At 40.1% G+C, this 24,734-nt stretch overlaps 2 protein-coding genes across 6 annotated transcripts in view; one reads left to right on the forward strand and one right to left on the reverse strand.

The window, feature by feature from the left end:
* The window catches only part of gabrb3 (gamma-aminobutyric acid type A receptor subunit beta3), a 49,700-nt gene extending 31,952 nt beyond the window's left edge, over window positions 1–17,748 (reverse strand). For both annotated transcript variants that reach the window (XM_085773693.1, XM_085773691.1), the window contains exon 1: window positions 17,413–17,748. In XM_085773693.1, the coding sequence (XP_085629819.1) occupies window positions 17,413–17,507 (95 nt within the window). In that variant the 5' untranslated portion in view covers window positions 17,508–17,748. The remainder of the gene's footprint in view (window positions 1–17,412) is intronic.
* On the forward strand, window positions 600–24,734 carry gabra5 (gamma-aminobutyric acid type A receptor subunit alpha5). 4 transcript variants are annotated; one of them, XM_085773695.1, is made up of 10 exons: window positions 600–1,182; window positions 2,261–2,345; window positions 2,567–2,691; window positions 4,702–4,769; window positions 4,895–5,115; window positions 9,185–9,267; window positions 16,143–16,286; window positions 19,403–19,555; window positions 19,865–20,076; window positions 22,233–24,734. In XM_085773695.1, the coding sequence occupies exons 2-10, from the start codon at window positions 2,263–2,265 to the stop codon at window positions 22,521–22,523; spliced, it is 1,380 nt and encodes a 459-aa protein (XP_085629821.1). In that variant the 5' UTR covers window positions 600–1,182; window positions 2,261–2,262; the 3' UTR covers window positions 22,524–24,734. The 4 variants fall into 4 exon arrangements, with proteins under 4 accessions (XP_085629821.1, XP_085629822.1, XP_085629824.1 ...); XM_085773696.1 differs by having other exon boundaries at window positions 745–1,431; XM_085773698.1 differs by having other exon boundaries at window positions 750–902.

The following is a 24,734-nucleotide window of genomic DNA, read 5'->3' on the forward strand; positions in this document are numbered from 1 at the left end:
AATTTGCAGTATTGGAGTAGCAAAGTGGATAACAAAAAAACACAAAATTGAAAATCTAAAACACTGAAAAGAATAAATAAATAAATTAGTAAAAGTAGAATATTTAAAACAAGATACTATATTTCAAATAGCAGCATAGGCATGAGGAATGTTTACAGTTGATTATTGTAGATGGTGAGTTTGCCAGTTTGAGGTGTGTGTGGTCCACTGAGTGAAGTATTTGTTATACAGTGAGGGGTCCCTACTACAATAAATAATGTAGAGCACAACGGAACACTATTCAGCATAACAGGGATCGGTCACACACCCAGTCTGGACATATTGGTCTGAACCCGATCCAACCAGATGAGATCAGTGATCCCAACTCTCCACACAATGGCAGTGAATGATGTAAAATGGCCCAGTTTTAACCAGCTGACACAGCAAATTGTATGGCATCCAAAGCAGTACTGATATTTAAAAAATGATTTATCACTATAACATTTCTGTTGTTGGGTTGTTGTCTACCCACCACCAAGTTTGTTGCTACACAACACCCACACGCTGCTATTTCTGCAGAGATACTGAGTCTGATCACAAACCATCTCTCGAGGTTTTAAGAGGTTTATGTGGACGTGAAGATCCCTCTAATGGTTATCACTGTTACTACTGATACTTTATCATTTTTTCCTCCTCTCCCCTCTTCTTCCTCCCTGCTCTGTCTCGCCATCTCTCCTCCTCATCTCTCCTCCACTCACTGGCCAGATATCCTCCTGCTCCTCTGCTGGCCACACTCGCACGCTCGTCTCTTCAATTCACATCAACGTTGCATTTGCATTGCACTTTGCCTTTGGATACAGTATTGGATTTTTTGCAGCGCTTGCTGTGTGCTCGCGGTTCCTCGGAGACCAAAGTAAAGGATGGTCAGTCAGCAGAAGTATTGGGAAGCCTTTATTTTTTCGCTGCCAACCTTTTAATCGCTCTGGGGCGAAATAAACCTCGCTGACACTGAAATTAGTCCACGTCTCTCTCTCTCCTTTTTCCTCCTTTTTCCTTCCCTCATTTTCTTTTTCCAATATGCAATTATTGTGCGCGGATGGAGGCGACTTCCTTCAGAATTGATGCCAATTACTGAAAAGTGCAATCTGCGTGTGAGGTTATCTGCGGAGCGGGAAGAAGTTTGACTGCGCAGCGTCTTGTGTGGTAAGCTTTGGCAACTGCGGCTCAGCGCCTGTGCAGCAGAGCGTTGTTATAGGCCAGTGTAATGTGTGAGATGTAGTAGGACGTGTGGGCATTGGTGGAGAATAGGCTAGTGTGTGTGCCCGAGGTCTGCTGCTGCTGCTGCCGCTGCCGCTGCTGCCGCTGCTGCTGCTGTTGTGTGGAGAAGACCTGCACCGGCTAGAGAGTCTCAGAGAACCGCGGGCGGTGGTGATGAAAGTCAGAGGAACAGAGGTATTCACACTCTCCATCCCACTGGAGGAGATCAGGCGGCTTGTGTAGGGATGAGAGTGAGAGCACGAGTGAGTCGTGAATGAGGGGGATGCAGTGCGGGGTTGCGTTCAGATTTTTTTTTTACTGTATGTTAAGAGTCCAGCTGCGGTGCAGAAAGGATTGCGGGTTTACAGTTGTGCTGTAGATGATGTACAGTAGGCGATATAGGCACAGCACAGGTATACTATGTCACGTTCAGCCTATTCAGTGGTGGGGAAATGGAGCAGAGCTCAGCTTTGTGTCGGTGTCAGAAGTGATCAACTTACTGGGGAGGTTCATTAGTGAAATTGAAGAGAGGGGGTCTTGCAGTGAGATGGGTGGGCTATAGGAGGGAGTCCAACAAAGAGAGGGGGGACATACTGCGAGTGTGATCAAAGAGGTGGGAACTTAGCACTTTGCATCATCAGCTCTTTTTTCCCCCAACATCTGCAGATCCCATACAGATGTTGCTCAGTTATTGTGATTAAGCAAGGAAATTGCAACTCTGCACACATTTGTGTCCATGGCTGCATTTTTGTGACTGAGACAGTCCCCTTTTTTTGATTTAGTAAGAAAAAACATTTATGTACCTGATCCAAATGTATTGCTTTCAGCTGATTACATTATCCCTATACAATACTGTGTTATGATGACAAATAGCCTACAGCATGTGTTACTTGATATTTAGTTTGCACATTGTGACTGCTGGGACAGTAAGAAATAATTCTAAAAACAAAAGTGCTTTCTTTTGAGTCAGCAGTGCTTGTGTGACAGTTAATGTAGTTTTAAGAGCGAGGGTATTGTGTTTCAGGAATGGGCGATGGAATGTGCTACAGCTTTGCAATGAGACGTCTGTGGGTCTGTATCTTGCTTGTGAGCATCACCTGCCGTCTGAGGTAAGGAACTGACTCCTGTGACTTTCCAGTCCATTATTATAGAGACACATTTTGAATAATTCACCTCTTAGTGAATAGATTTTTTGCTGGAATGATCAGAATTTAAACTCTGAATAAGATATGATGGAAATAAGCCAGGTTGACCTTGGTGGTGTTAGGTCAACACTTATTTTTGAGAGTTTTGTCTGTTTCTAATTTCTTTAAAATGCTTCTATATCCAGTCTCTCTCAGGACGTAACTGGAACTCCCAAAGAGGCCGAATTAAATGACAACATCACCATCTTCACACGCATCCTGGATGGACTGCTGGATGGTTATGACAACAGACTCCGCCCTGGACTGGGAGGTAAGCCCACTGAGTATAGAAACTTCAACACTCCTGTCACTGAGGTAATTAATGCAGTTACACATATGCAAGGTGAGAACTGATTATGCCGTTATGAAATGTCTTGGGGGATTTCTCTTTGCTAACTGATACAGAACGCTCTGCCCTTAAACGAAAGAAAAATGTATTGTTTAGCGTCTGTATTGATATCTCTGCGTGAACGATTACAACCTCTCGGTCCACACTGAGAACAAAGCTCTGCACTGCAACATTCATTCCCCACAATGTGTCTGTGTTCATGTGTTCATGGTTTTCAGACCTCCACTAAATATGATTTAATGGAACTATGAACACACGCTGAAGCTCATAGGTGTGACCTTGAGAAAGCCTTTATTGCTTTCATCTAACAGCAGCTCCATTGTTCTCAGTGGACAAAGGCCAATGTAGACGAGAACTGAAAACTTCACAGCATAAAAAAGAAATGTAAAGATATGAATCTGCTCAATACAATAAGAGAATAAAATGTACATTTTACATTATGCTCTGTAATTTTGGTCTTACGTGTGAAAAAGACATGGGTAGATAAACATTTTTTTGAATTATGCTGCATATCTTTCAGATACATATGCATAATTCAACATTACAAACTCAATTTATACATATATATGTGTGTGTAATGCAACCTTTAGTTAGGTTGTAGGCAGGTACTTAGTACAAAGTAAGTACTTCATGTATTGAGTATCATTAACTAATATTCAATACTCCTTTGACGGACCACTAGAGGTCACCACAGTCAATTCTTTACAAATTATATACAGCACAGGGGTTTCAATATTATACTGAATAATTTCACTGCTTGACCAGAATTAGTGATTTGTTTTCTTCATCCATCCATATCTGTCATGGCTGGATGAGAAACACGCTGTGGGAAGTAAACTGTGGTCAGAAATTAGAGCAGGAATGTTTATTAACAGAATTTCTCTGTTTTATATCTGGATATATATCAACCCAGCAGTTACTCTAACTGAGATTTTCACTTTTAAAATCTGAATGAGGAGAATGCTTCTTATCTTCTTGATAGTTTCAGATACCTCATTATTTCTTTGTATTTTTTAAAAAGCTGATTCATCTGTAAACATTTGAATATTTAAATGTTAAATTCTTGAAATACAATTTTATTTTTTTAAATAAACTTAATCAAAGACTAATAATACAGAAGTAGCAGTAGTAGTACAATAATATGGAGCTTCAACAAAGGAAAGACTGCATCAGCAGCGTGTACCATGAGGCTGATGCAGTGTCAGTGGTAACAAAGTGCAGAGCTTGGTGCGGCTTCCAGATAGTGTTTAATGAAAGGATTAAAGTATTGAAATCTGAACCTGGAAGTCGTATTGTGTTAAACATTGCAGCTTTCACATTTCTAACAATCAGGTTCTTAAAGGTAGGGGAGGAGATCTTTTTCTGGAGCATTTTTTTAATGTATAACTTGAAGTCCTCTTCACACCCCGATTGCATCCAATTAATTAAATGCTTTCTCACAAAAATTAAAAATGTCAGTCACCTGTGTGGTACGGACAATCCTGTAACTGCCATCTGCCCCTCCCTCTGAGCATACCCCTCTTTGTGCTCTAATTCTCTGTATTTTTTTTTCTTTCCCCTTGTTCTTCTTTCTGTATGAAAAGCGTCTTTGGGTCTTTGAAAAGCGCTATATAAAATAAATGAATTATTATTATTAATTGCGTGCTTGCTCAGAGTCTCCAATAATTTACAATATGGAAAAGATGACGCCTGAGCGACGCCTAGCTTGCTAAATTCAGCAAGACAGTTGTAGCAACGTTATGGCAGAAAAGAACAAGCATTGCTTGACGTGATACATGGATTATGTCAGTGTGGTACAATGTGTGTGTAACCCCCTTCAGTGGTCTGTGTTGTAATTTTGTGTGATGTCATAGGAAGCATGAGACCTGCAAGTCAAAATAAAAAGCTATGATAAAGGCTCACTGTGCTTCCTCTCTCACTTTGTCTTCACAGAAAAGGTGACAGAGATTAAAACCAACATCTTTGTCACAAGTTTTGGTCCAGTGTCTGACACTGAAATGGTGAGAAAAGTCTTCTGTTCTTTCTTTTTTTTTCAATATATACTAAAATAGATCAAATCATTTGATATCATTTTAAATATTTCATCAAAATCCCCCTGCTGACGTTGTGTGATTTTACGCTACAGGAATACACCATTGATGTGTTCTTCCGCCAAAGTTGGAAAGATGAGCGACTTTGCTTCAAAGGCCCGATGGAGATGCTTCCCCTGAATAATCTCCTGGCCAGTAACATCTGGACCCCCGACACCTTCTTCCTCAACGGGAAGAAATCCATTGCCCACAATATGACTACACCTAACAAGCTGCTGCGGCTAAAAGATGATGGGACTCTTCTCTATACCATGAGGTAAGCTCCCCTAAAGTTGACCTTTAATCCTGCCTCAGCCTACAGTAGGCTAAACGCTTCTGCTCCAATCAGCTTTTCAGATAAAACATTGAGTCATCAGACCTGGCCACTGCTGTTTATAAATGTTGTATAATCCAATTAGAGCTGGAGAGATGACTAAGACCTCCATCAGTCTGTAATAGTTCTTTTTGAAAAGACCCCTACTGCACTAATACAGCCCACACACTCATACTACAGTACATGTCTCAGTGGTGCATTGATGCGTCATCATGTTGTCCTCACACTGTATACTGGAGGTCAGCGGAACTTGAAATGTTTGCTTTGACCCAGCGCTCTGACACAGGGAACTGAAGGTTTCACTCCTCCTCCTCCTCCTCACGCTGCAATCCTCTGCCATTGACCATGTCACCACAATCGCAGAAACCTTTGCTTTGACAGGAAAACAGCGTAACCTAACAGTATTCTGCTCACCGCCGCTCCAGCACTCAGTCACAGTCCCATTTCACATTTTGTGACCTTTTTAAATGAAATATAATCATATGAGCTGCTATGGACCAATGTAAAGTGCATATTGTCTGCAGGATCTGTAACTTGAAGTCATTTATTTTCTTGCAGTTAAAGCGTCATTGTTAGTGTTTGTATGGTTTATGGATGCTTCAATACTATAGAGAAAAATATGATATTCTAGATAGAATCATCATCTCATTTACATCCACTCAGTTCAGTGCTGTGTCATCATCTTATGAGGAGAATAAATCCCCCAAATCAAATATTAACAAAGGAAGTCAGAGGAAATGGGCATGGCTGCATGTCAAAGAATGACTATTGATCCACTGACTTTACAACTGCTACAGATCTACAGTACATTTGTGAACACTACAAGCCATTACAAATGGCTCCACGATGGGCTGCGTTAATGCGTTTGTGTTCTGGGAACGAGGTTATTAGAGAAACATTTTATGCATGCATTACTCCTCTACATTGTTGGTTGTTCACAGAACGAGTAGAGCGCCGTGCCCGAGTTAGTGTACCATGAAAATATCTCTCTGAGGAAACTCTGAGTTTTGAGCCAAGCAGTGCAGGCCTCATACAGTAGTATATGTTAGACTCTTAGAGCGCTGCACAACAGATGACAGTCATGTCCTCTTCATCTGAAGCATTTACATGGACGGTTGTGATTTGCTTTGTTTGTGCCATAGGGTAATTCATTTGCCTGCATTGCCTGCACTTATTGGTCATTATTATTAAAGGGATAGTTCAACATTTTGGCAAATTGGCCCATTGCCATAATCGCTATAGTCATAGCAGTAGGTTCATTACCTTTAATTGTCGGTGCAAGCTATTTTTAGAACGGCAGAGCAGAGCTGCAAGCTGCTCAGGGCTATGCTACGGAGGCTAAGGGAATTTCTTGGTTTCCCTCATCAAACTCATCAAATTACACAACCCAACAACTCAAAAACGCTCTCATGGACAAGTTGTGAGCTGCACAATCACCACGCTATGAGATAATAACGGAACATTACGAGACAGAGTTGTTTTAGAGGTAAATTCATGCAAAACCACTGATGCGCGTTGCGTTCAGGGACAGTTTTTCAGCAAGCAGACTCTGTATTTACCCTGTATTTACCTCGAAAATGGCTCAGTTTCATAATGTTCCATTATTATCTCATAGCGTGGTGATTGTGCAGGTCACAACTCCAACTCCAAAACAAGAGCGTTTTGGAGTTTTGGGATTTTGGGATTTTGTATTTGATGAGTTTGATGAGGGAAACCAAGAAATTCCCTTAGCCTCCATACCGTAGCTCTGAGCAGCCTGTTGCTGCACTCCGCCGTTCTAAAAACAGCTTACACCGACAAATGAAACGAACCTACTGCTATGACGAGCGATTATGGCAATAGGCCAATTTGCCAAAATGTTGAACTATCCCTTTAAGAATTAGTGAACTGTAATGATAATACATTTTGTAATCTTATCCCAAACTTTGATAAATAGATATTTTTTTCTGCATAAGATGACAGAAAGTGAAAACCTCCTGTAATTTCCCATGGCTAAACAGATTTAGTTCAGATTGCTCATTTTGTTTAATCAGCAATTCAAAACATAATTGCTCTTAGTTGACAATGATGTGAAGCTGAGAAAAGCAGCAAATTCTTACTGTACATTTAGGGACAAATGAACTGATCAATAGTCAAGTAGTTTTTGCAGCTCTAATGCAGGCGAGACATCAATCATGTTCATGTTTAAAGAATCTGGATAAATATCAGCAGGACACCTGGTTTGCAGTAAAGAGTAGAAAGACAGTGCATTTTCCCTTTTAAGCTTTATAAAATAGTCCACAAGGGGGCGATGTGTGACATAAAACAGACCCATCACATCAGCCAGCCAGCAAAGACTGTAATGTCTTGTACTAACACATTCAGTCGAGACTCATGAGTCTATTCTATTCTAGTTTGTACTCCCAAATGAATCTCACTTGTGTGGTTGTGGCGTAGTTGATGACCAAAGCAGCTGAATGTATTTGCATTGTATCACTATAATGTAGTTGTATAAGTTCTTAAAAGCACAAGATCTAAGTAAGTGATCATTGAGAAGCCTTTTTAGCTTCTTTGTTCACACTTCGTTCACATATAAGCTAGTTCTAGTTCCTTGTTGAAACTCTTTGATATTTATTCTGAGTAAGATATTGAAACCAAATAGTTTTTTATGGTAGCACTATTTTAATAAAGCAACATTTCATTCCATTTTCTCTCATAATGAAACAATGAGTATTCTCTGATCCAAGCTCCTCAAATGATGACAATTACCTGCTGTTCTTTCTTACACATCACCAGACACAAAATAATTTTTAGTATTTGTTTGAAAACAAGATACTGATTACACTAAGTGATGGGCATTTTTCTTTTACAGGTTTTCAACATTTAAAAAACAAAGGACTCATTGAGAAAAACAATCAGTATATTAATCAATAATAGAAACATGAATCAGTTGCAGCCCTGATCCTGGATTCAGCCTGACATGTTTGGTACCCTGGGACCCTGAATAAAATCTGAAATAAAGATCCATTGTTTTGAATTTGAACTTGAATTTGGCTGAACAGCTTGAACTTAGAATAACTGAGCCATGCGCCGGCTTGTGCTGATGCCAAGGTGTTTGTAATCTCCAACAATGCACCATGCACCATTCTGTATGACAATCAACAGCATATACTTTCTCTCCCCATCTGCCTTTGTCTACACATTCATCTGTTATGTGCCGTGAGATAACATGTGGTATAATTCGATGCCAAACTAATAAAATGCAAGTGAATTGAACTTGTGTGCTGAATACAAATCTGCATATTACTTGGAAATAAGATGTCAGATAAATACAGTGGACTAAAATGTAGAATGTTTGTAGTGGGAGTACAATTAGACAATAGCAGAATATTGAAACGATCAATAACAGTCAACATACTGAGTTAGTATTACTTAGTGTTTTGATGTGATATTGTGGAGTAGACAATGTCATGTTCCCATTTTGCAGTGGATAATTGTGTTGATTTTCATGGCAATTATGACAGCACTAACTATTACAAGTGTGGCCAGCAGAGGGCAGCATTAGATCAGGTTCACTGTCTCAGTAGGCAGTGGCTCACACTTAAACCCAAAACATGGGTATATATTTTCCGTTTAATTTCCAATAGAGCTTCATTCATTCTTCATTGTAACTCCAAATGCAGGTGTCAGCCACGCTGCACAGAATTATCTTCAGTTTTCTCTTCTTCTTTTTTTTTACACGAAATGACATCATTTCTTCCCAGATAGGCACCATCATAGGTCCCTCTGGTGGCTCAATTGATTATTGCTATGTGCTGGGAAAAGATACATTTCACTGAGCGATCAATAATCTTAAGAGTCACTAATGAAGACAAACTGTGATTTTCATTGGTTAATGGTTTTATACAGAATTTAGCAGCGCCAAAGTGAAACATATTATTTATCATTAAGGATTGTGTTAATTTGCAAAAATGGTGATGATGATGATGATGATCACACAGTCAATTTATTTCCTGACTCTGGATTCTTTCAGACTGACTATATCAGCAGAGTGCCCGATGCAACTGGAGGATTTCCCCATGGACGCCCATGCTTGTCCCCTTAAATTTGGAAGCTGTGAGTAAAAGTGCCTCTAAGCAAAATGCACACAGTGAATAATGAGATTAAATAATGCAGGAAAAGTTATAGTGTAAATATTTAATGTCTGCAACCTTGACATCAGTGACATATGAACGAAACCTGAACATGTCTGAGGTCACCAGTGAGGAAAGCAGCATGCGGGTTTGACACAGCTGCAGTCTCAGTGTCTTTCTAAATGCTGGGGACACAGGGATGGATGTACCTCAGTGTGTTTGACAGCGCATGTCCCTCAGGTGCAAAGCTATTGTTGTGGCAGTGCAGGAGATAGCCATGTAGACACTGACACACTGCTCCTGATTAAGCCATTAATCATCATGTCAGGGCTGCTCCCCTGCATCCTTCACTGCCTCTGCTACATTTAATGGGAAATATTTGAAACAGCTACAGTATGAACACACACATACACACACAGAGACACTCCAACCTTGCATGAACCACCAAGGTAAATCCAGCAACTCACACAGCTAAACCACTGCGCCCAGCCTTCCCCGTGCCTTACTTACTTATTTACTTACTTACTGTGTAAGCTAGTTAGGCTGCCTCACACAGCTTCAGTGGTACACAAATATCTTGGGAGCTCCTGTCTTGTAATCTTAAGATTAGCGTTTGAGGTCTTCCCTGCTGCTGACGTATGAAGGGTTAGCTCAGGCCGGTCTCAGAGGCAGAGCAGGCTGCGTGCCCTGTGTCATGGCATTTAGCCGCTCCCACACCTGCTTCGGTCACCTCAACCCCCAAGCTGAGACTTGTGTGGATGGGGATAATCAGAACAACCACCCATGGCAACATTGTACTTGACACCACGCTAACTGTGTCAATTGACTTGTCTGGGAGCCCAGAAAGTCAAAACCTGCTTGAAATAATTAAATAAGCAAAGTTTAGTTACAGAAGTCTTTTCCTGGTATCCTGTAGATTCAGGGACTACAGACTACAGCCGGCTGAGATACTTGAATTCAATGCAACGTGATTTATTCCTACAAAGGCAATTGTATGCAACAAAACATCCCGGGGAGGAAACAAAAAACTCTGAATGTATTTTCATCTATCAAGTTTTCAGTTTATAAAACAACCAAAGCATCGAAATGCATCCCTTAAAACATAACATCCTCTCTCGCTCTTTCTCTCTTTCACTTGTTATTTGATGCTTTTAACTTCAATTGGGCATTGAACAACAAGTCTCAGTCAGGTTCATCACTTTTTTGTTTCTCCTGGAAGCACATCTGTCATGCTGTGTGAATTTGCAGCACAAGTGAAATTGTTGAAGATGTTTTCTGACTTCCCTGCACGTTTGTGTTTTTGCACGTGTCTTCTTAAGGTGCAGTGCATTGAGCTGTCATGGTCACTGTAAAATCCTGTTCAAATTCATTCAGCACGTGAATAGAAACATCATCCTGCAAGTTTTAGAACACCTCATTATTTCCCATTGTCATTCACATGTCCATGACTCAATGTCTCTGCGTCTCTGAGTAAAAAGGGATCATTGAATCTTTTGAACCAAATTTAAACTAAATGTTTGACTCATGCTGCAGCCAAACACACTTGTGAAAGGGAACCAAATTTTGTTCAGAAAGTTCCTCCTACACTGTTGCAGACATTCACACAAATGCGATGCATGCGCAGCTTGTTTTGCTTTCACCTTCTGTCCACTTTAATTCCAGAGCAGCTCCTCAGGGTTTAAACCAGGAGACTGTGCTGCTATTCATCATGTGAAGTCAGTGTCGGGTTCTGTTCCTCTAATGTTTTGGCTTATTATCTTGCTGTAGCCTTTTTCTCACCACACTGACAACAAAATCGAGTGCTACTTACTGCATCATCGTATGTCCTAATGCGAAATGCAACCTTTTTCTTTCTTACAGTGGCCAAATTAATTTTCACTTTTCATTTCATTTCTTTTTTTAATTTTTGATTTTTGAATATTGTAGTGTTATTTGGTACATTTGATGATATAATATAGAAATGTAAATATCAAAAATATAATATCAACAATTAAAAACAATAATAATCTAGCCGCAGAAAAAGCAAGAATATGACTAGAATATTATATTCATGTATCTCATACAAAAGGGAGCCGATAAACTGTGTGAGAAGATTATCTTATATTTCCATTGAAAATGGAGGTGATATGTTGGTCAATGTAGAATAAAAAGTACTTTAAAACAACTTTGAAAACCATATATGACAGTAAACATACCGCCCATGGATGGTTATAAGCTGTAAAAGTTACAGTGGTACAGTATATCCTGTTTTCCCCGACTCCATTAACCCTAGATAATCCTTTGACCTAATGGACAGCACTCACCCTGGGGCTCAAGGCTTTCAAAGCTCCAGCAGACCTGCCCTTTGCCATTGTGTTAATCACCTCTCAAGGACTGAAACCCACTATCTGTCTCGCTCTTTGCCTTATGATTCTTCTACTGCAGCTCAAAACAGGCTGTAATATAATTGCCCTACAATTCAAACATGACATGACATAGTTATGGGCTGCTACTGTCACGACACATATTTAGGTCTGAGTAGGTCTTGAGATTGGAGGATTTTCAAATTTCAACTTTTTTAGATTTTAAAAATGTGGAAAATTACAAACTGTGACTGATTTACTGAGTCAAGATACAAAAGCACACAGTTGGCGTTCATGATAAATGATTTCAGATTGGGGGTTCTACAGACTTAAAGTGGTGAGTCTGATCAAAAGCCTGTTCAGTTACCCTATGGGACCAGCACTGTGCAGGTGTTTCATGTAGTCGTACTTTGACGTGACATTTTGGTTGACACTGTACATGTTTGTTCACTTAATGGTTTTCATCAACTGTCTCTTTAGTTGTGCATGCTGTTTCCAACCTTGCAGCCACTTAATCCCTATAAGCCTCTTCATTTTGATTGCCTATACATTTTTTCTCATTACCAAATTCACTTTATCAATTATTTTCTTTCTTGCCAAGTATTACACGAAAAGGTCAATCTCATGTCCCAGGACACTTAGCTTAGCAGAGGGAAGTTAGCTTGGCTCTGTTCAAAGGTAACTGAATCTGCCTATTAGTGTCTGTAAAGTTCATTAATTAACTGATAGGTTGTTAAATCCACTCAAAAGCAGATGTTTAGCCAACTGTTTCCCCTGCCTCCACTCTTTCACCTGTAGCTAACATTACCCTTCTGTTGGAGTGTCATACTATACTGTATGGGCCATTTGTAGGAAGGTTTCTTTTGCTGTTCTGTTCTTGCTTTTGTTTCAAACAAAACTACAACAACAAATCCTGATGCTGCATTCCTGCAGGGCTCAATTCCTAGCTGAAAATAATAGCTTGCATCTCACAAATGGAGAGCAGAAGCCCGCCCCACACATCTGCAAATGACCTGAAATACAAACAGACAGCAGAATGAGACCGACGATTGTCTCCCTTTCAACCAGTCTGTTGACTTCTTTTTTTTTTGCCAATCACAGCTTGGTGCTTATTAAAGTGTGTCCCATGTTCACATTTGTGCAAGTAACCCACTGTTTTTGTTCTCTTATGCCAAAGTCTTATTTTTCACTTATTGATGGACAGAAAAAATGGGCAGGGATGTAAGGCATGTGTCATCATTCTCAACAGCTGGAGTAAAGGCAGCTTTAACTACAATATAGTCACTGAGAAGTAGGCTATTGTTAAATGTCCTGTGGTGGAAAAGGAGAAAGGGCACACAGCAGGAGAAACACTTGAAATAAAACTGAGAGCTGACAAACGTCTGTGTCTGCAAATTCACAAGTGCCCGTAAATCACTAGGATCGGATATTTTAACACCCTTCATCCTCCTGAATATCAAGAAGTGATATCTGTATTTATCAACATAGACATCACCAACCCCCTCATTTTCACATTTACATTTGCTTTGAATTAGCATCAACTTATAGCAATCAATACACTAACTACACACCAAGTAAAAGGTCACATGAATATAAACTTATTTGTCTGAAAACTATTGTATCCTCATTTTTTGTTTACTTTAGGAGTTTTGAAAAAGTTACAATGGACATTGATAGTGAGTTAGTGACTACAAGAACTGATCAAATATTCATTCAACTGTAACATAAATTGAAGCTGTCTATAAAAATTGTTCAAGTTTACTGTAAAAATCAAAGAGAGGTCTCATAAACAAAGGCATTTCTCAGAAAGTGATGATACTAGAGAGATTAATGACTCCATTTGCATTAACAACATTCATTTCCCTGTACATATTCATCTACTACCATAAATAATTGTTAAAAGTAACACAAGATTCATATCATTCTCATGCCTGTGCTCTAATCATGAAGTGAGAGCCATCATCTTAGCTGCTCAGAAATTACAGTATGTCACCTATAAGCATAAAGACTACAAATGGGGCTTTAATTAATGTACTTGATTTCCTTTACTTAGGTAATCATTATTTTATATTGATAATTTGACTTAAGTTAAAAACACAAAATTGCAAAATGTCCAGAATGCAGCATTTACACATACTATAACATGGAAACCTCAGTGTTCGATTACATGAGCTTAAAGTTCATTTTTTAATATGTTACTTTTAAAGCAATGAATAGCTAAGCCATTACATAATGTGTCTTTTATCTTCCTATGTACAAAGTGCAGCTTTCTGAAGCATCCAATGTACACAAAATCAGTGAATTAATTTCAAGTGAAGGAATAAATTATAAGTGATATTTACTATTCTGTGTATTCTGTGCTCCATAACAAATTGAACTGCTCTTGTAACACCGTTGTACAAAGACATGTTTGAGACAATGTGGAGTGTCTTTGAGACGATAATCCATAGACTGGTTGACTGGGTCAATCTAAATTGCTTTGAAGTCTTCTAACACCACAGTTGCTGGATTAATGCAATACTGTCAGATTGGACGCTGCACTGCAGTACAATTGACAGAGAGAAATGCACACACACACACACACACACACATACACAGATTTAGTTCAGTAGAGTGAGTGAGTGAGTGAGTGAGTGAGTGAGTGAGTGAGTGAGTGAGTGAGTGAGTGAGTGAGTGTATTTGGATTTTGCAGGACCTTCTGGTTTCCTATTGAGCGTGTTTGTAATACATCGGCACATGACAAACAGAATCACAGCTGTGAACTGGCAGCTAGAATACGACCTATACAAAGCTAACTAGCTAAACCCTGTGAGCAAACATAGGATGTGTCAAACTGTGCCAACCTTCACACATAAAATCATACCATTAGTAACATCTGTGTATTGTGATACACTCAAACTGATTACATCAGTTCCAAACACGAGCTCTTAACAGTGACACCAAGTTAATCTCTGTGTAATGAAGCAAAGTGGGTGAAAGGTCAAGTGTTGTATTACAGCCTGTCCACATTTCTTAGCTAGCAACATCTGAAAACATGTGGAAGAGGATGAATAACAACAACATGGAAACAGTATCTGTGTCGCTTGGCAAATTCTGCTGTAATGGGACAATTTCTAATCAAATTGAGTGATTTGGTTTCTGAGAAGACATTTACTGTAATGTCCATCTGAGTGGAGTTTAACATCTCCTCTCTCAGATGCTCTCTGGAGCTCTGACAACATGTCAGTAAGTCAGATTCAAGCAGATTTCAGATAAACACTCAGAGAAACCAAATTCTTGAAGACTTGGTGTGGGTGGGCGGAGCTTAAGACATGGCTGAGAGCAATGACTGCTTTGTTGTGACATCACAAAGTTACAGAAGTCCTGACTGCTGGTTTTAGGGCTCAGTTTCTGAATACAGACTGTGTGCATTTCTCTATGGACTGAGGCTTTGATGCTTTTGCAGTACTAATATTGAACCAAGATATGATCTCTGATCAAATAATACATGGACATCTACTTACCAACTGTAATGACCTTTAATATATATTGTGTTGGCAAGGCTGAAAGTACTGTACATATATCAGTTACAGAATAGAGGTTGTAGCTATCAGCTTCAGTACCTTCTACTGTTTGGTCAACAAATGAACTGACCATACATACAAATGTTGCAACATCTGATACAGCTGATAATGCCATATAGTGTAGTTTATGTTGAACCCATGCTGGGCTGCATTTCTGGTCTCTGTGTCAGTTCTGTGTGGCCAGTGAGCTCTCTCAGCTTTACAGGTTCTCTTTTATATTTTTCCAATGTGGGCAAAGAAGAACACAGTGCCATGATAATTGATTTTGAATCTTTTATGATATCAAAGTTTAGAGGGGGAGACAACCTTCACCTGTAAACTAATCACTAATCACAGCAAATGCAACTCTGACATGATTGCATTCACATAACATGATTTTTTATCAAACTCATCTTTGTCTGAGAGGAAGCGGCAACAAAAGCTCACAGTGAACATGAAAATAATACACTGAACATGCACTAAGGCTGCAGGGCATTAACTTTGACATCCAATATTCCCCTCAAATCAGAAGCAATCTGTATTTTACTTTAGTTGATGCAAAACACAGATAAAGGAAAAAATGTAAATATTAATTTCCTGCCCCTCAATTAATCATCAAATTGATTCATCAGTCTGGTAAATCAGTAAAACATGGCTAATTTTATATATTTATCTATGGGATTGGTGCATCCCTCATCTTATTTTAAATCTGTATTTTGTACTTTTTAACACCTGCTTTGCCCAAAAATTTTGATCTTTAAATCTGTATCTGGTTCTCTCGCTGTCAAACCCATTGTGTCTGACTGTAGCCTAAATCAGATGTTAACATAGGATTAACAAAGGTGTAACTCTGCACCCCTTTCAGACACCCCCTGAGGTCATGAGATAAATTAAAGACTGAAATCAAAATGTAAACAAATTGTGTTATTGTCTGATTTTATCTTCTCTCGTATCTCTCTGTCTTGTTTACTTAGATGCGTATCCAGTCTCAGAAGTTGTCTACACGTGGACTCAGGGAGCAGCCAAGTCAGTGGTGGTGGCAGAGGAAGGCTCCCGGCTAAACCAATACCATCTGATTGGTCAGACTGCAGGAACAGAGGACATCTACACCAGCCGAGGTACGGTGAAGAGGGAGTGAACTGCCTTCAGACTCCGGATGACCAGGCCTGGGATTACAGATGACTTATCTCTCCGTATCATACGCACGGCCATTTACATCTCAGCAGGAGTTTATGTTCCTGTGCCCTGACATCCTCCTACACTACAACACCGGTCACATAGGCTACAGTACAGTAGCTCCAGGCGCCATCGCGGATGTTAAGCCCCGGCCTCCACCCTATTGTTCAGCCTGGTGTTATTACAGCGTGCACCATCAAAAGATGTTGTGAGAAGAAAATGTTTTCAAATCAAGCTGGATAGAGACAATGAATGAATCACAAGGATTTGAGAATGCCTCCCACACATAGCCAGCTGTCTCTGGGGCTGCCAAGAGAGGATAGCTGGGGGTGGGGGGGAGAAAGGGGGGCAAAAAAAAATCACTTATCCATGGTCTGAGCCATTGGGTCTGTAGGGTTAATCCGTGCGCAGGCCCATCAGTTGTGCTTTTACTGAGTGACGTCACAGATCAGGGATTGGCTGCTGCAGCGACGACACGTGGTGGGGTGTATGTGGGGGGGCGCAAGTGGCATCTGCTTAATTCTGTTATGTAAAGAAGTATGATAATACATTTCTATGCTTGAGTTTTAGGGAAGGTATTCCTATAGCTGCACTGTATGGATGCCGACAGTGGCTTTAGCTGGATAATGTATTGTTTACTGTTCAGTCGATGCAGCTGGAGAAAAGCCAACCATGCCCATGCTGGTGGGACACTGACTCCAAACGCTTAACAAGTTCAGATTAACACACAGGTTGCTGCGTTTTTTTTTCTGTAACTCTTTCCCCACCCCGCAGCGCTCAGACCAGTTGAAGAGGGACGGCACACAGAGCCGGCATGGCTTTAATTAGCATTGCTAATCTGAGGTACAAACCCTCTTTAACAAGCCAAGAATAGCTCAGCAAAGTGCTCACACTGGTAGGAGGTGACCTTTGACCTGACAGGTTAAGCCGAAGAGGATGAAAATATAGACACGCAAATTGAATTGATGAAAGGCAAACCTTGTAATTTCATTGCACTACACGCGCCAGCGCTTTCAGATCAAAATAGAAAGAGGCGAAGCTCAACAGATGGTTTCAATCTGTACTTACCAGTTGACCAACATAGCTGCATTGTTGTCCGCTATGAATGGCAGTTCCCCATAGGCACTCCAAAAACCAATCAATAAAATCCACCACAACCGCATTTTTTTACACCTTGGAGATTCCCATCCACTTCCAAGTTCCGGCAGGCGGTCAGATCAGAGTGAGGTTCGCCCGGTCGTGCCACCACAGAGCAGGGCTGCTGGCTGCTAGTCCTCGGAGCAAAGGCAACACAGGTGTCCTTTTCTTTAAGGACATGTTGCTTGTCGCCACATCGCACAGACAGTCCAAACTTTTCCTCCGGTCCCTCTCAACCGCCCTCCGCTTCAGTCATCTGTGCACCTGCTGTAATCACCACTGATCCAGGTCTGTGTTAGTGCTGGAGCTCAGGCAAGTCAAGGATGTATGTCCCCAATCAAGTGTGGCCCGGCCTGGCAGAATGGGATGGACTGTCTATTGCAAACACACACACACACGCACATACAGATACACACACACACACACTCTCACACACATAGAAAGAGAGAGAGGGAGAGACAGTGGGAGAGTGAGGGAGAGCGAGAGAGATATACAGGATGCAGATTGTGACAAGGGATTAGTGAGACAGAAAAATCCGATTTTGCCAGGAGAAAGCAGCAGTCATCTGTGGATTTTCTATAGTTTATCAGACTCCATGGCTCGACAGGATTTTTGAGAAAAAAAAAAAATCCTTCAAATGCAATCTTCAGTTGGTTAGTAGGATATGATGATTTCCCCACCAGCCTGTTTTTCAATAATTTAGCTCACACTTTCACATTTTGAGCCCCAGTCTGGCCCGGAGGTTGTCGAGCTAAGTTTATTTGTAGAACCTTTAATCACAGCTACAGTCTGGAAGGACCATGCACACCACAACACACCCGCTGACTGATGGAAAAGAAAATAACATGTTCATAAAAAGAGATTTTGAATGGCGACAAGCACAAGACACATTATTAAAAAAAGGATTGTGACGACTGTGAGACGTCTCAGAGAGGAATCCCTCTGTTAAAATGCCAAGAAGATAACTGGGTTACTATCAAGTCATGTCAGTGTTGGTCATAGAGAGGGATACTGCCATCAGTCGCACCCCAACATGAGAAAACATTCAAGAAACTGTGACGTTAGGTGTTGTTTTGTAAGTGATGAGTTATGTCTGAATATTACACAGGTGAATTAGAGATACCAGTACCAAACTGAGAACTTTAGGTTGTTTTTCTAACTTTTTTTTAATCTTAGATAAATATCTAGCTTTGTCTTCTTTCTTTCTTTTTGAGGATTTTTCAGCTCAGAAACACAGAAAAATTAAAGAAAGAAAGAAAACTAAAACCTACTATCTGGCCAACATCAACCAGACTCTGCTGGTGAACACAGTGGAGCATTTATCTGCTGAGGAGTCAGGTGTTGTCCTCAGAGCCTGGCACAGAGCTGAAACAAGAGTGAATATTAGATTTGGATTTATTATCAGGACAGAAATATATCTCCAAATGAACACTAATATTTCTCTGTATCTGCTGGATGTGTAAATAAGCAGCTGTCTGCTAACATGTTATCCATGCCTGAATAAAGGTGATGTTGGTGTGGTGTTCACAGTGTGTTGCGCTGCCCCAAGTGGCCAAGATTTAATGCAGGTTCAAGTAGAAGCATGTTATTCAAGCAGGAGTTAGTTAGCCCTGGGTCAACACGAGTGTGATGCTGTGTGGTTGATATGATTTCAGGATTCAATTTGTTTAAATTTATTGAAAAACCTTTTTTTTATATATTCACTACATTATAATTACTTTTCCTATAGATTACTGAGTTGACAGCTGAGTAAAATCAAATCTATCAGTGATTGTTTGATTGTATTTGCTATGGCAATATTGTTTCTAAATGAAAATGTTTTTCATCAGATAATTTTTCTTCTAGTTTTACTGTATATTACAATTTAGGAAAATTAAATCTAAGACACCCCTCGTTCCCTCTGCTCTGCTGCTTTCTCCAGGTCAATACACCGTGATGATGGCTCACTTTTACCTGAAGAGGAAGATCGGCTACTTTGTCATCCAGACCTACATGCCATGCTTCATGACTGTGATTCTGTCCCAGGTTTCTTTTTGGCTCAACAGGGAGTCTGTGCCAGCGCGGACTGTGTTTGGTGAGTTTGGAAAGACACAGCGACCAGTGAAAGTACTTCAGATTTGGTGTATGATTTTACATCTCATTGGTACAGCAGTATTTGTGAGTCTGTGTAAGAATATGCCTGATTTCTTAAACATATTTAAACATCAGTTAGCCCACTTGTATGCATGCATAAAACAGAGAAGCCAAGAAGCCACTGCAGCAGGCATGCATAACCTGATGTGCTTTGAAACGTGCCCTACTTTTACTACAATTTAATCGATCAGAATAACAACAGATTCCTGAGTCTGGTTAGTATAACTGACCCAGTTTGCTCAACCCCCAGGTGTGACCACAGTGCTCACCATGACCACTCTCAGCATCAGTGCCCGAAACTCGTTGCCTAAGGTGGCTTATGCTACGGCCATGGACTGGTTCATCGCAGTCTGCTACGCCTTCGTCTTCTCTGCCCTCATTGAATTTGCTACAGTCAATTATTTCACCAAGAGGAGCTGGGCCTGGGATGGAAAAAAAGCAATGGAGGCCCAACAACCCAAGGTATGTACTGTATATGTACCGAAAGGCAGGTCTCTTCATTCTCTTGAGGTCATCACATTGATGGTTGGCAATTGCATTTGTGTAGCTGCATTTTCACAGTTTGCACTAAACATCCCTCATTAAAGTTAGAAAGCATCAGCCGTAGTCGTCTTAGGGAGTGCCAAACTGTGGTTTTAAAATGTGTCTACTATTTACAGTATCTTTGGAGCAGGCCAGAAATTAAACCACTTTCATTTCAACCACAGTTGACATATTATGGCCCTTTAAGGATGATATGACTCACACGTTTGCAAAGTTATTTATACATAACATTGATGTTTTATTTTGGAGTTGTGTGGCATGATCTAGAGATTGCATTGCAAAGCAGAAATAGACGGATGAAAAACCTGTTGATGTCATATTCACATCATACCAACAACATTATGTAACACTGACACCTGGATCTCAATATAATTCATATAGGCTATGAATTTGTTTTTTAAATCATTTTAGCATATGCATATGGAGACAAAGGCATAAAACAGAACTTGATAAGTCTATGATAGAGATAGAGTACTTACACAGAGTACATCGCAGTGCTTGTGCAATAGAGTGGGGGTATCTGGCAAAACTTCACCACCAAACTTGAAAGACTTGCAAGTAAGAAAAACAACTTCACCGACGTCAGGGCCTCACTCACGCCACACATCCAGGCTGTTACCTGCATAAGAACCATATCACCCTCCTTTTGGCTCCTGGTATGCCCCACTATAATAACCAGCTGCTCTTGTCTCTGAACTGCTGCAGACATGTGAATAGTGAGTTTACCATCCTGATGAGAACCATCAGAGTAAAGAAAACAAAAAAAGTTGAAATGTTTCACTACTGTATGTTCATGAGCTGGTTACTGCTGAGGAGCTAGAGATTCTTTGTGGACCCTAACCCTAACCCTAACCTTGAGGCACTCCGAAGTGTAAAGGAGAAGCCAAGGAGGAGTAGCTGGACTGAGAAACTTCGGTTTGAGAGATAAGAGTGAAACCATTTCAGAACAGCTTCCCACACAATATTCTAAGCATGCCAATAGGATACTGTGGTCCGCCGTAACAAATGCTGCGGTCAGCCACAAAGTCTGTAAATTCCTGGTTAAATTCCTGGTTAAATTCCTTGTTAAATTGTGGGGGGTAATAGATCAATGTGCACAGGATGGCGTATTAAAGTTAACCTTGAAACTCTGCAATTCAAAGCTGGAGAAGGATGACAGGGAACACAAACAACATTGGTAGATGGACTTAAAAACAGATGCTATTCCACCATCGCGGCCAGAGAGCTAAAATACATACAATCAGGAGGGAGCAGCTCACAGAACTGGAATGACTCACCAGCTCGAACCCACGTCTCTGTCAGAAATAAAAAGTCCAATTCCCATGACCTAAAGTCATTTAGTATAAAAGTTTTGTTCGCTAAGGATCTACAGTTTAAAAGAGCCAAGCGAAAGGTCATCTTCTCAGGAGTCTGTATGGAGTGGGGACGAAGCTGCCGGAGATTCCCAAGCTCTACCCCGAGGTTGAAATGTTAATATCAACCGTCAGGACTTCCTGTACCTTTGTGATGTCACAACAAAGCAGTTACCACCTGCACCAACCATTCAACATTGCAGGATTTTATTTCTCTGAGTGTTTTACCCGAAATCTGCTCTTTTATTGGATCACAGAAAACAGTAAGCCAATCAGGAGACCCTCCGTTAACAGCCTGATAACAAATCCACTCCACATGCCTGTTTTTCCTCCTCCACTCTATCACTCTCTCCTCTGTGCTGCTTTGTTCTAATGAAAGAGTGGTGGTGTGGGAAGTAAGGGAAAGAGTAATGGAGTGAAAAAGTCCATGTAACACATAACAATGAAGTAAGACACAAATTAGTCGAGACGTAGAAGTTAAAAAATGGTGGATCAATAAATTCATGGCTCAGGCTGCCAGTGCTGTGGCACAGTGCCAGTTCATTATTTCCCAAGGACATTGATCCTCGTTTTCAACCTTCAATGACCATCTCGTTTTGTTCTCTTTGTGTTTTTATGTGTGGTGTGTGTGTTAACGAATGTTCAGTGAATATTCAGCCCCATTTTTTGGCCAGAGTTGTGTATACGCATGCCTAATCGATGCATTCTTTTTCTTCTCTGCAGAAAAAAGACCCTTTGGCTCTGTCTAAAAAGCCAAACAACACCTGTTCAGCCGGTGTCAATTACACAACCAACCTTACAAAGGACACATCTATCTCCACCATTTCAAATAGCACAGCTGTTCAGCTCAAACCATCTGAAACCAAGGCCCCAGACCCCAAAAAGACTTACAACAGCGTGAGCAAGATTGATAAGATGTCCCGGATAGTGTTCCCAGTGCTGTTTGGGACCTTCAACCTGGTGTACTGGGCCACGTATCTCAATAGGGAACCAGTGATCAAAGGAGCTGTGTAAAGCTCTGTGATGAGGGTTCATCCTCCTGGCAACAACTTCAGGATTTGATAACTGGAACGCAATCAAAAACAATGCCAAGCACTTAGTCCTTGTATCATAAATGTGTTTTTTTAGGTCACTGGGTTACATTGCATGTCTATCGCTTCAGGAAAATGTTGCCATGTTTGCCTTGAGTTTGTACAGTACATGTAGGATTAACAACTTTAGGTTACAATTTAACCTAAACTTCAACTAGTCCTTTAACCAGAACTTCACCAGAACTTAGCCACTTATTCATTTCTTTTTTGAAATTTTGAAATGTTAGCATTTGGCATTCACATTTTCTCCTTGGGTTCCACAGTAGGTGATGGTAAAACAAGGCCAAATGCTATGCAAAAACAACATTTTTACTGTGTTACTACTCAAAACCGGCTTTTATCTTTGTATTACTTTGTACAAAATGGGCTGGAAGTCCAGGTATGTGAAGCTGGGCCCTGGCACATGGAACTTTGCTTCCTTGTTAAAAGCAGATGAATAGCCATGCTTAATGTGTTGCCTTCAGAGTGTGATAACTCATTATGAATGCACTGATATCTCATGCAATTACTTTTTCAGAGGCCAGTGTGAACTTTCATTCAACTGTCAACTCTTGTTGTTCACTGTTTGCTATTTTTCTGGATTCAGAACAGCCAGTTTCCCATTAATGCTGTTTTTTTTCTGTTTGTGAAGAGATTAAACAGGGACAGATTTCAAGTGAAAGTGACAGCGGCAGCTTCTGTTCACCATGTTAAGGAATCCTGTATGTATGTATGTATGGCCATAGTTGAAAAAACATGTATATATGCCCTGCTTTTAGAAAAGCACCACTAAGCCAGTAAGGTTAGCTTCTATGTTATGCAGCAACACAGTGTTACTCTAGTCTAGTGCTTCATTGACTGGATATTGAAAAAAATGAGCAGAATAGCTTGAGCTTTGGCATTTTTCAATATAGTATAATGCTTTTTAAAAACATTTTCTTTTTTAAGATATGTTTGTTGTTTTCATGAGCTTTGATGATAACTTGATAAATATGTGGATGTTTTTGATCAGGATCACTATTTTTTATCATATTTAACTTAGTTAATAAACTGACTTGATCTTATTGGGTTATCAGGCGTATCAGAGACAGAGTCACAAGGCCGTTGAGCATTTTGGGCATCATCATTTTAAATCTTGTCACATTTGCTATTTCTAGATTTTCAGGCAAAAGTGTCAGATCAGGTATTGATATGAATTTGTTATTAAATAGTGGAGTCCTACCTTAAAATAATAGTTTGACATTATGAGAAAAATGCTTATTATGCCACTGAAGAAGATTGATACCACTCACATGTCTGTTTAGTATGTATGAAGCTATTAATTAGCTTATAGCTAAGCCTAAAGAGGGGTAGTCATCAATTAAAGGAATGCTGCTACTGTTTGGGAAATATGCTTATTTGCTTGTCTTAGAAGATCGCTAACACTATTAAAAATAAGAGGCTATATAGCAAGACAACAGTTAGCTTAGCTTTGACTATGGAAGAGAAAACAGCTGACCTGACTACTCACAAACTGTGCAAGGTTCAAAACAAAGGTGTAGAGAAGTTACAAAATCATTTGATCTTGGATTCAACTAAGAAAATGATGCATCTTTAATCATAACATCCATTTTGTGTGAATTGGGGTTATTTTTTTTACAGGTTAGCTTTTGATGATTGAGTCGTAATCATGTTGTTAGGTGTTTTAAGAGAGCCAGCTGTTTTCTCCTGCTAACTACATAAGAAGCTAACTGTTGTTGGACTATAGCTTCCTACTTGCTTCATACATGTACAAACATGAGAATGGAGAGCATTTCTTTAATGGATCCCACTTTAAAATACTTTGAAGGTCACCATAAGACCACACAAAGTCAAGCTTTTTGCATGATTTCCACTGCAAAAGGCTGCATGCATTACTGTACGTCCAGGTGAGCAGAGCCACATCTGCAGTCTTGTGGGATCACCCAGAATTACACTTTAAGTCTCTCTGAACAGTTTAAATATGAGCGCGATCTACTCATGTGACTTCATGCCTTCTGTGTGGCCTGCCATTATTTATTATGTTTATGGAGCACACCAGTTGTATTGCATTATTACTACATTTAAGTGAATTTTAGGTACAGGCTGTTCTTTAAATGCAAATATCTGAAGCAATAAATTATGCTCATATGAATAA

The sequence above is a fragment of the Trachurus japonicus genome, chromosome 4 (assembly GCF_045865225.1).
Source record: "Trachurus japonicus isolate A0001 chromosome 4, Traja_1.0".
In the NCBI taxonomy this organism is placed as follows: domain Eukaryota; kingdom Metazoa; phylum Chordata; class Actinopteri; order Carangiformes; family Carangidae; genus Trachurus; species Trachurus japonicus.

Bases quoted from the DNA above. Each gene is read 5' to 3' on its own strand.
- gabra5 (XM_085773695.1), top strand. From the start codon at position 2,263: ATGGGCGATGGAATGTGCTACAGCTTTGCAATGAGACGTCTGTGGGTC. The intron at 2,346-2,566 runs GTAAGGAACTGA...TTCTATATCCAG, and splicing joins AGCATCACCTGCCGTCTGAG to TCTCTCTCAGGACGTAACTG. The intron at 20,077-22,232 runs GTATGTACTGTA...TCTTCTCTGCAG, and splicing joins TGGAGGCCCAACAACCCAAG to AAAAAAGACCCTTTGGCTCT.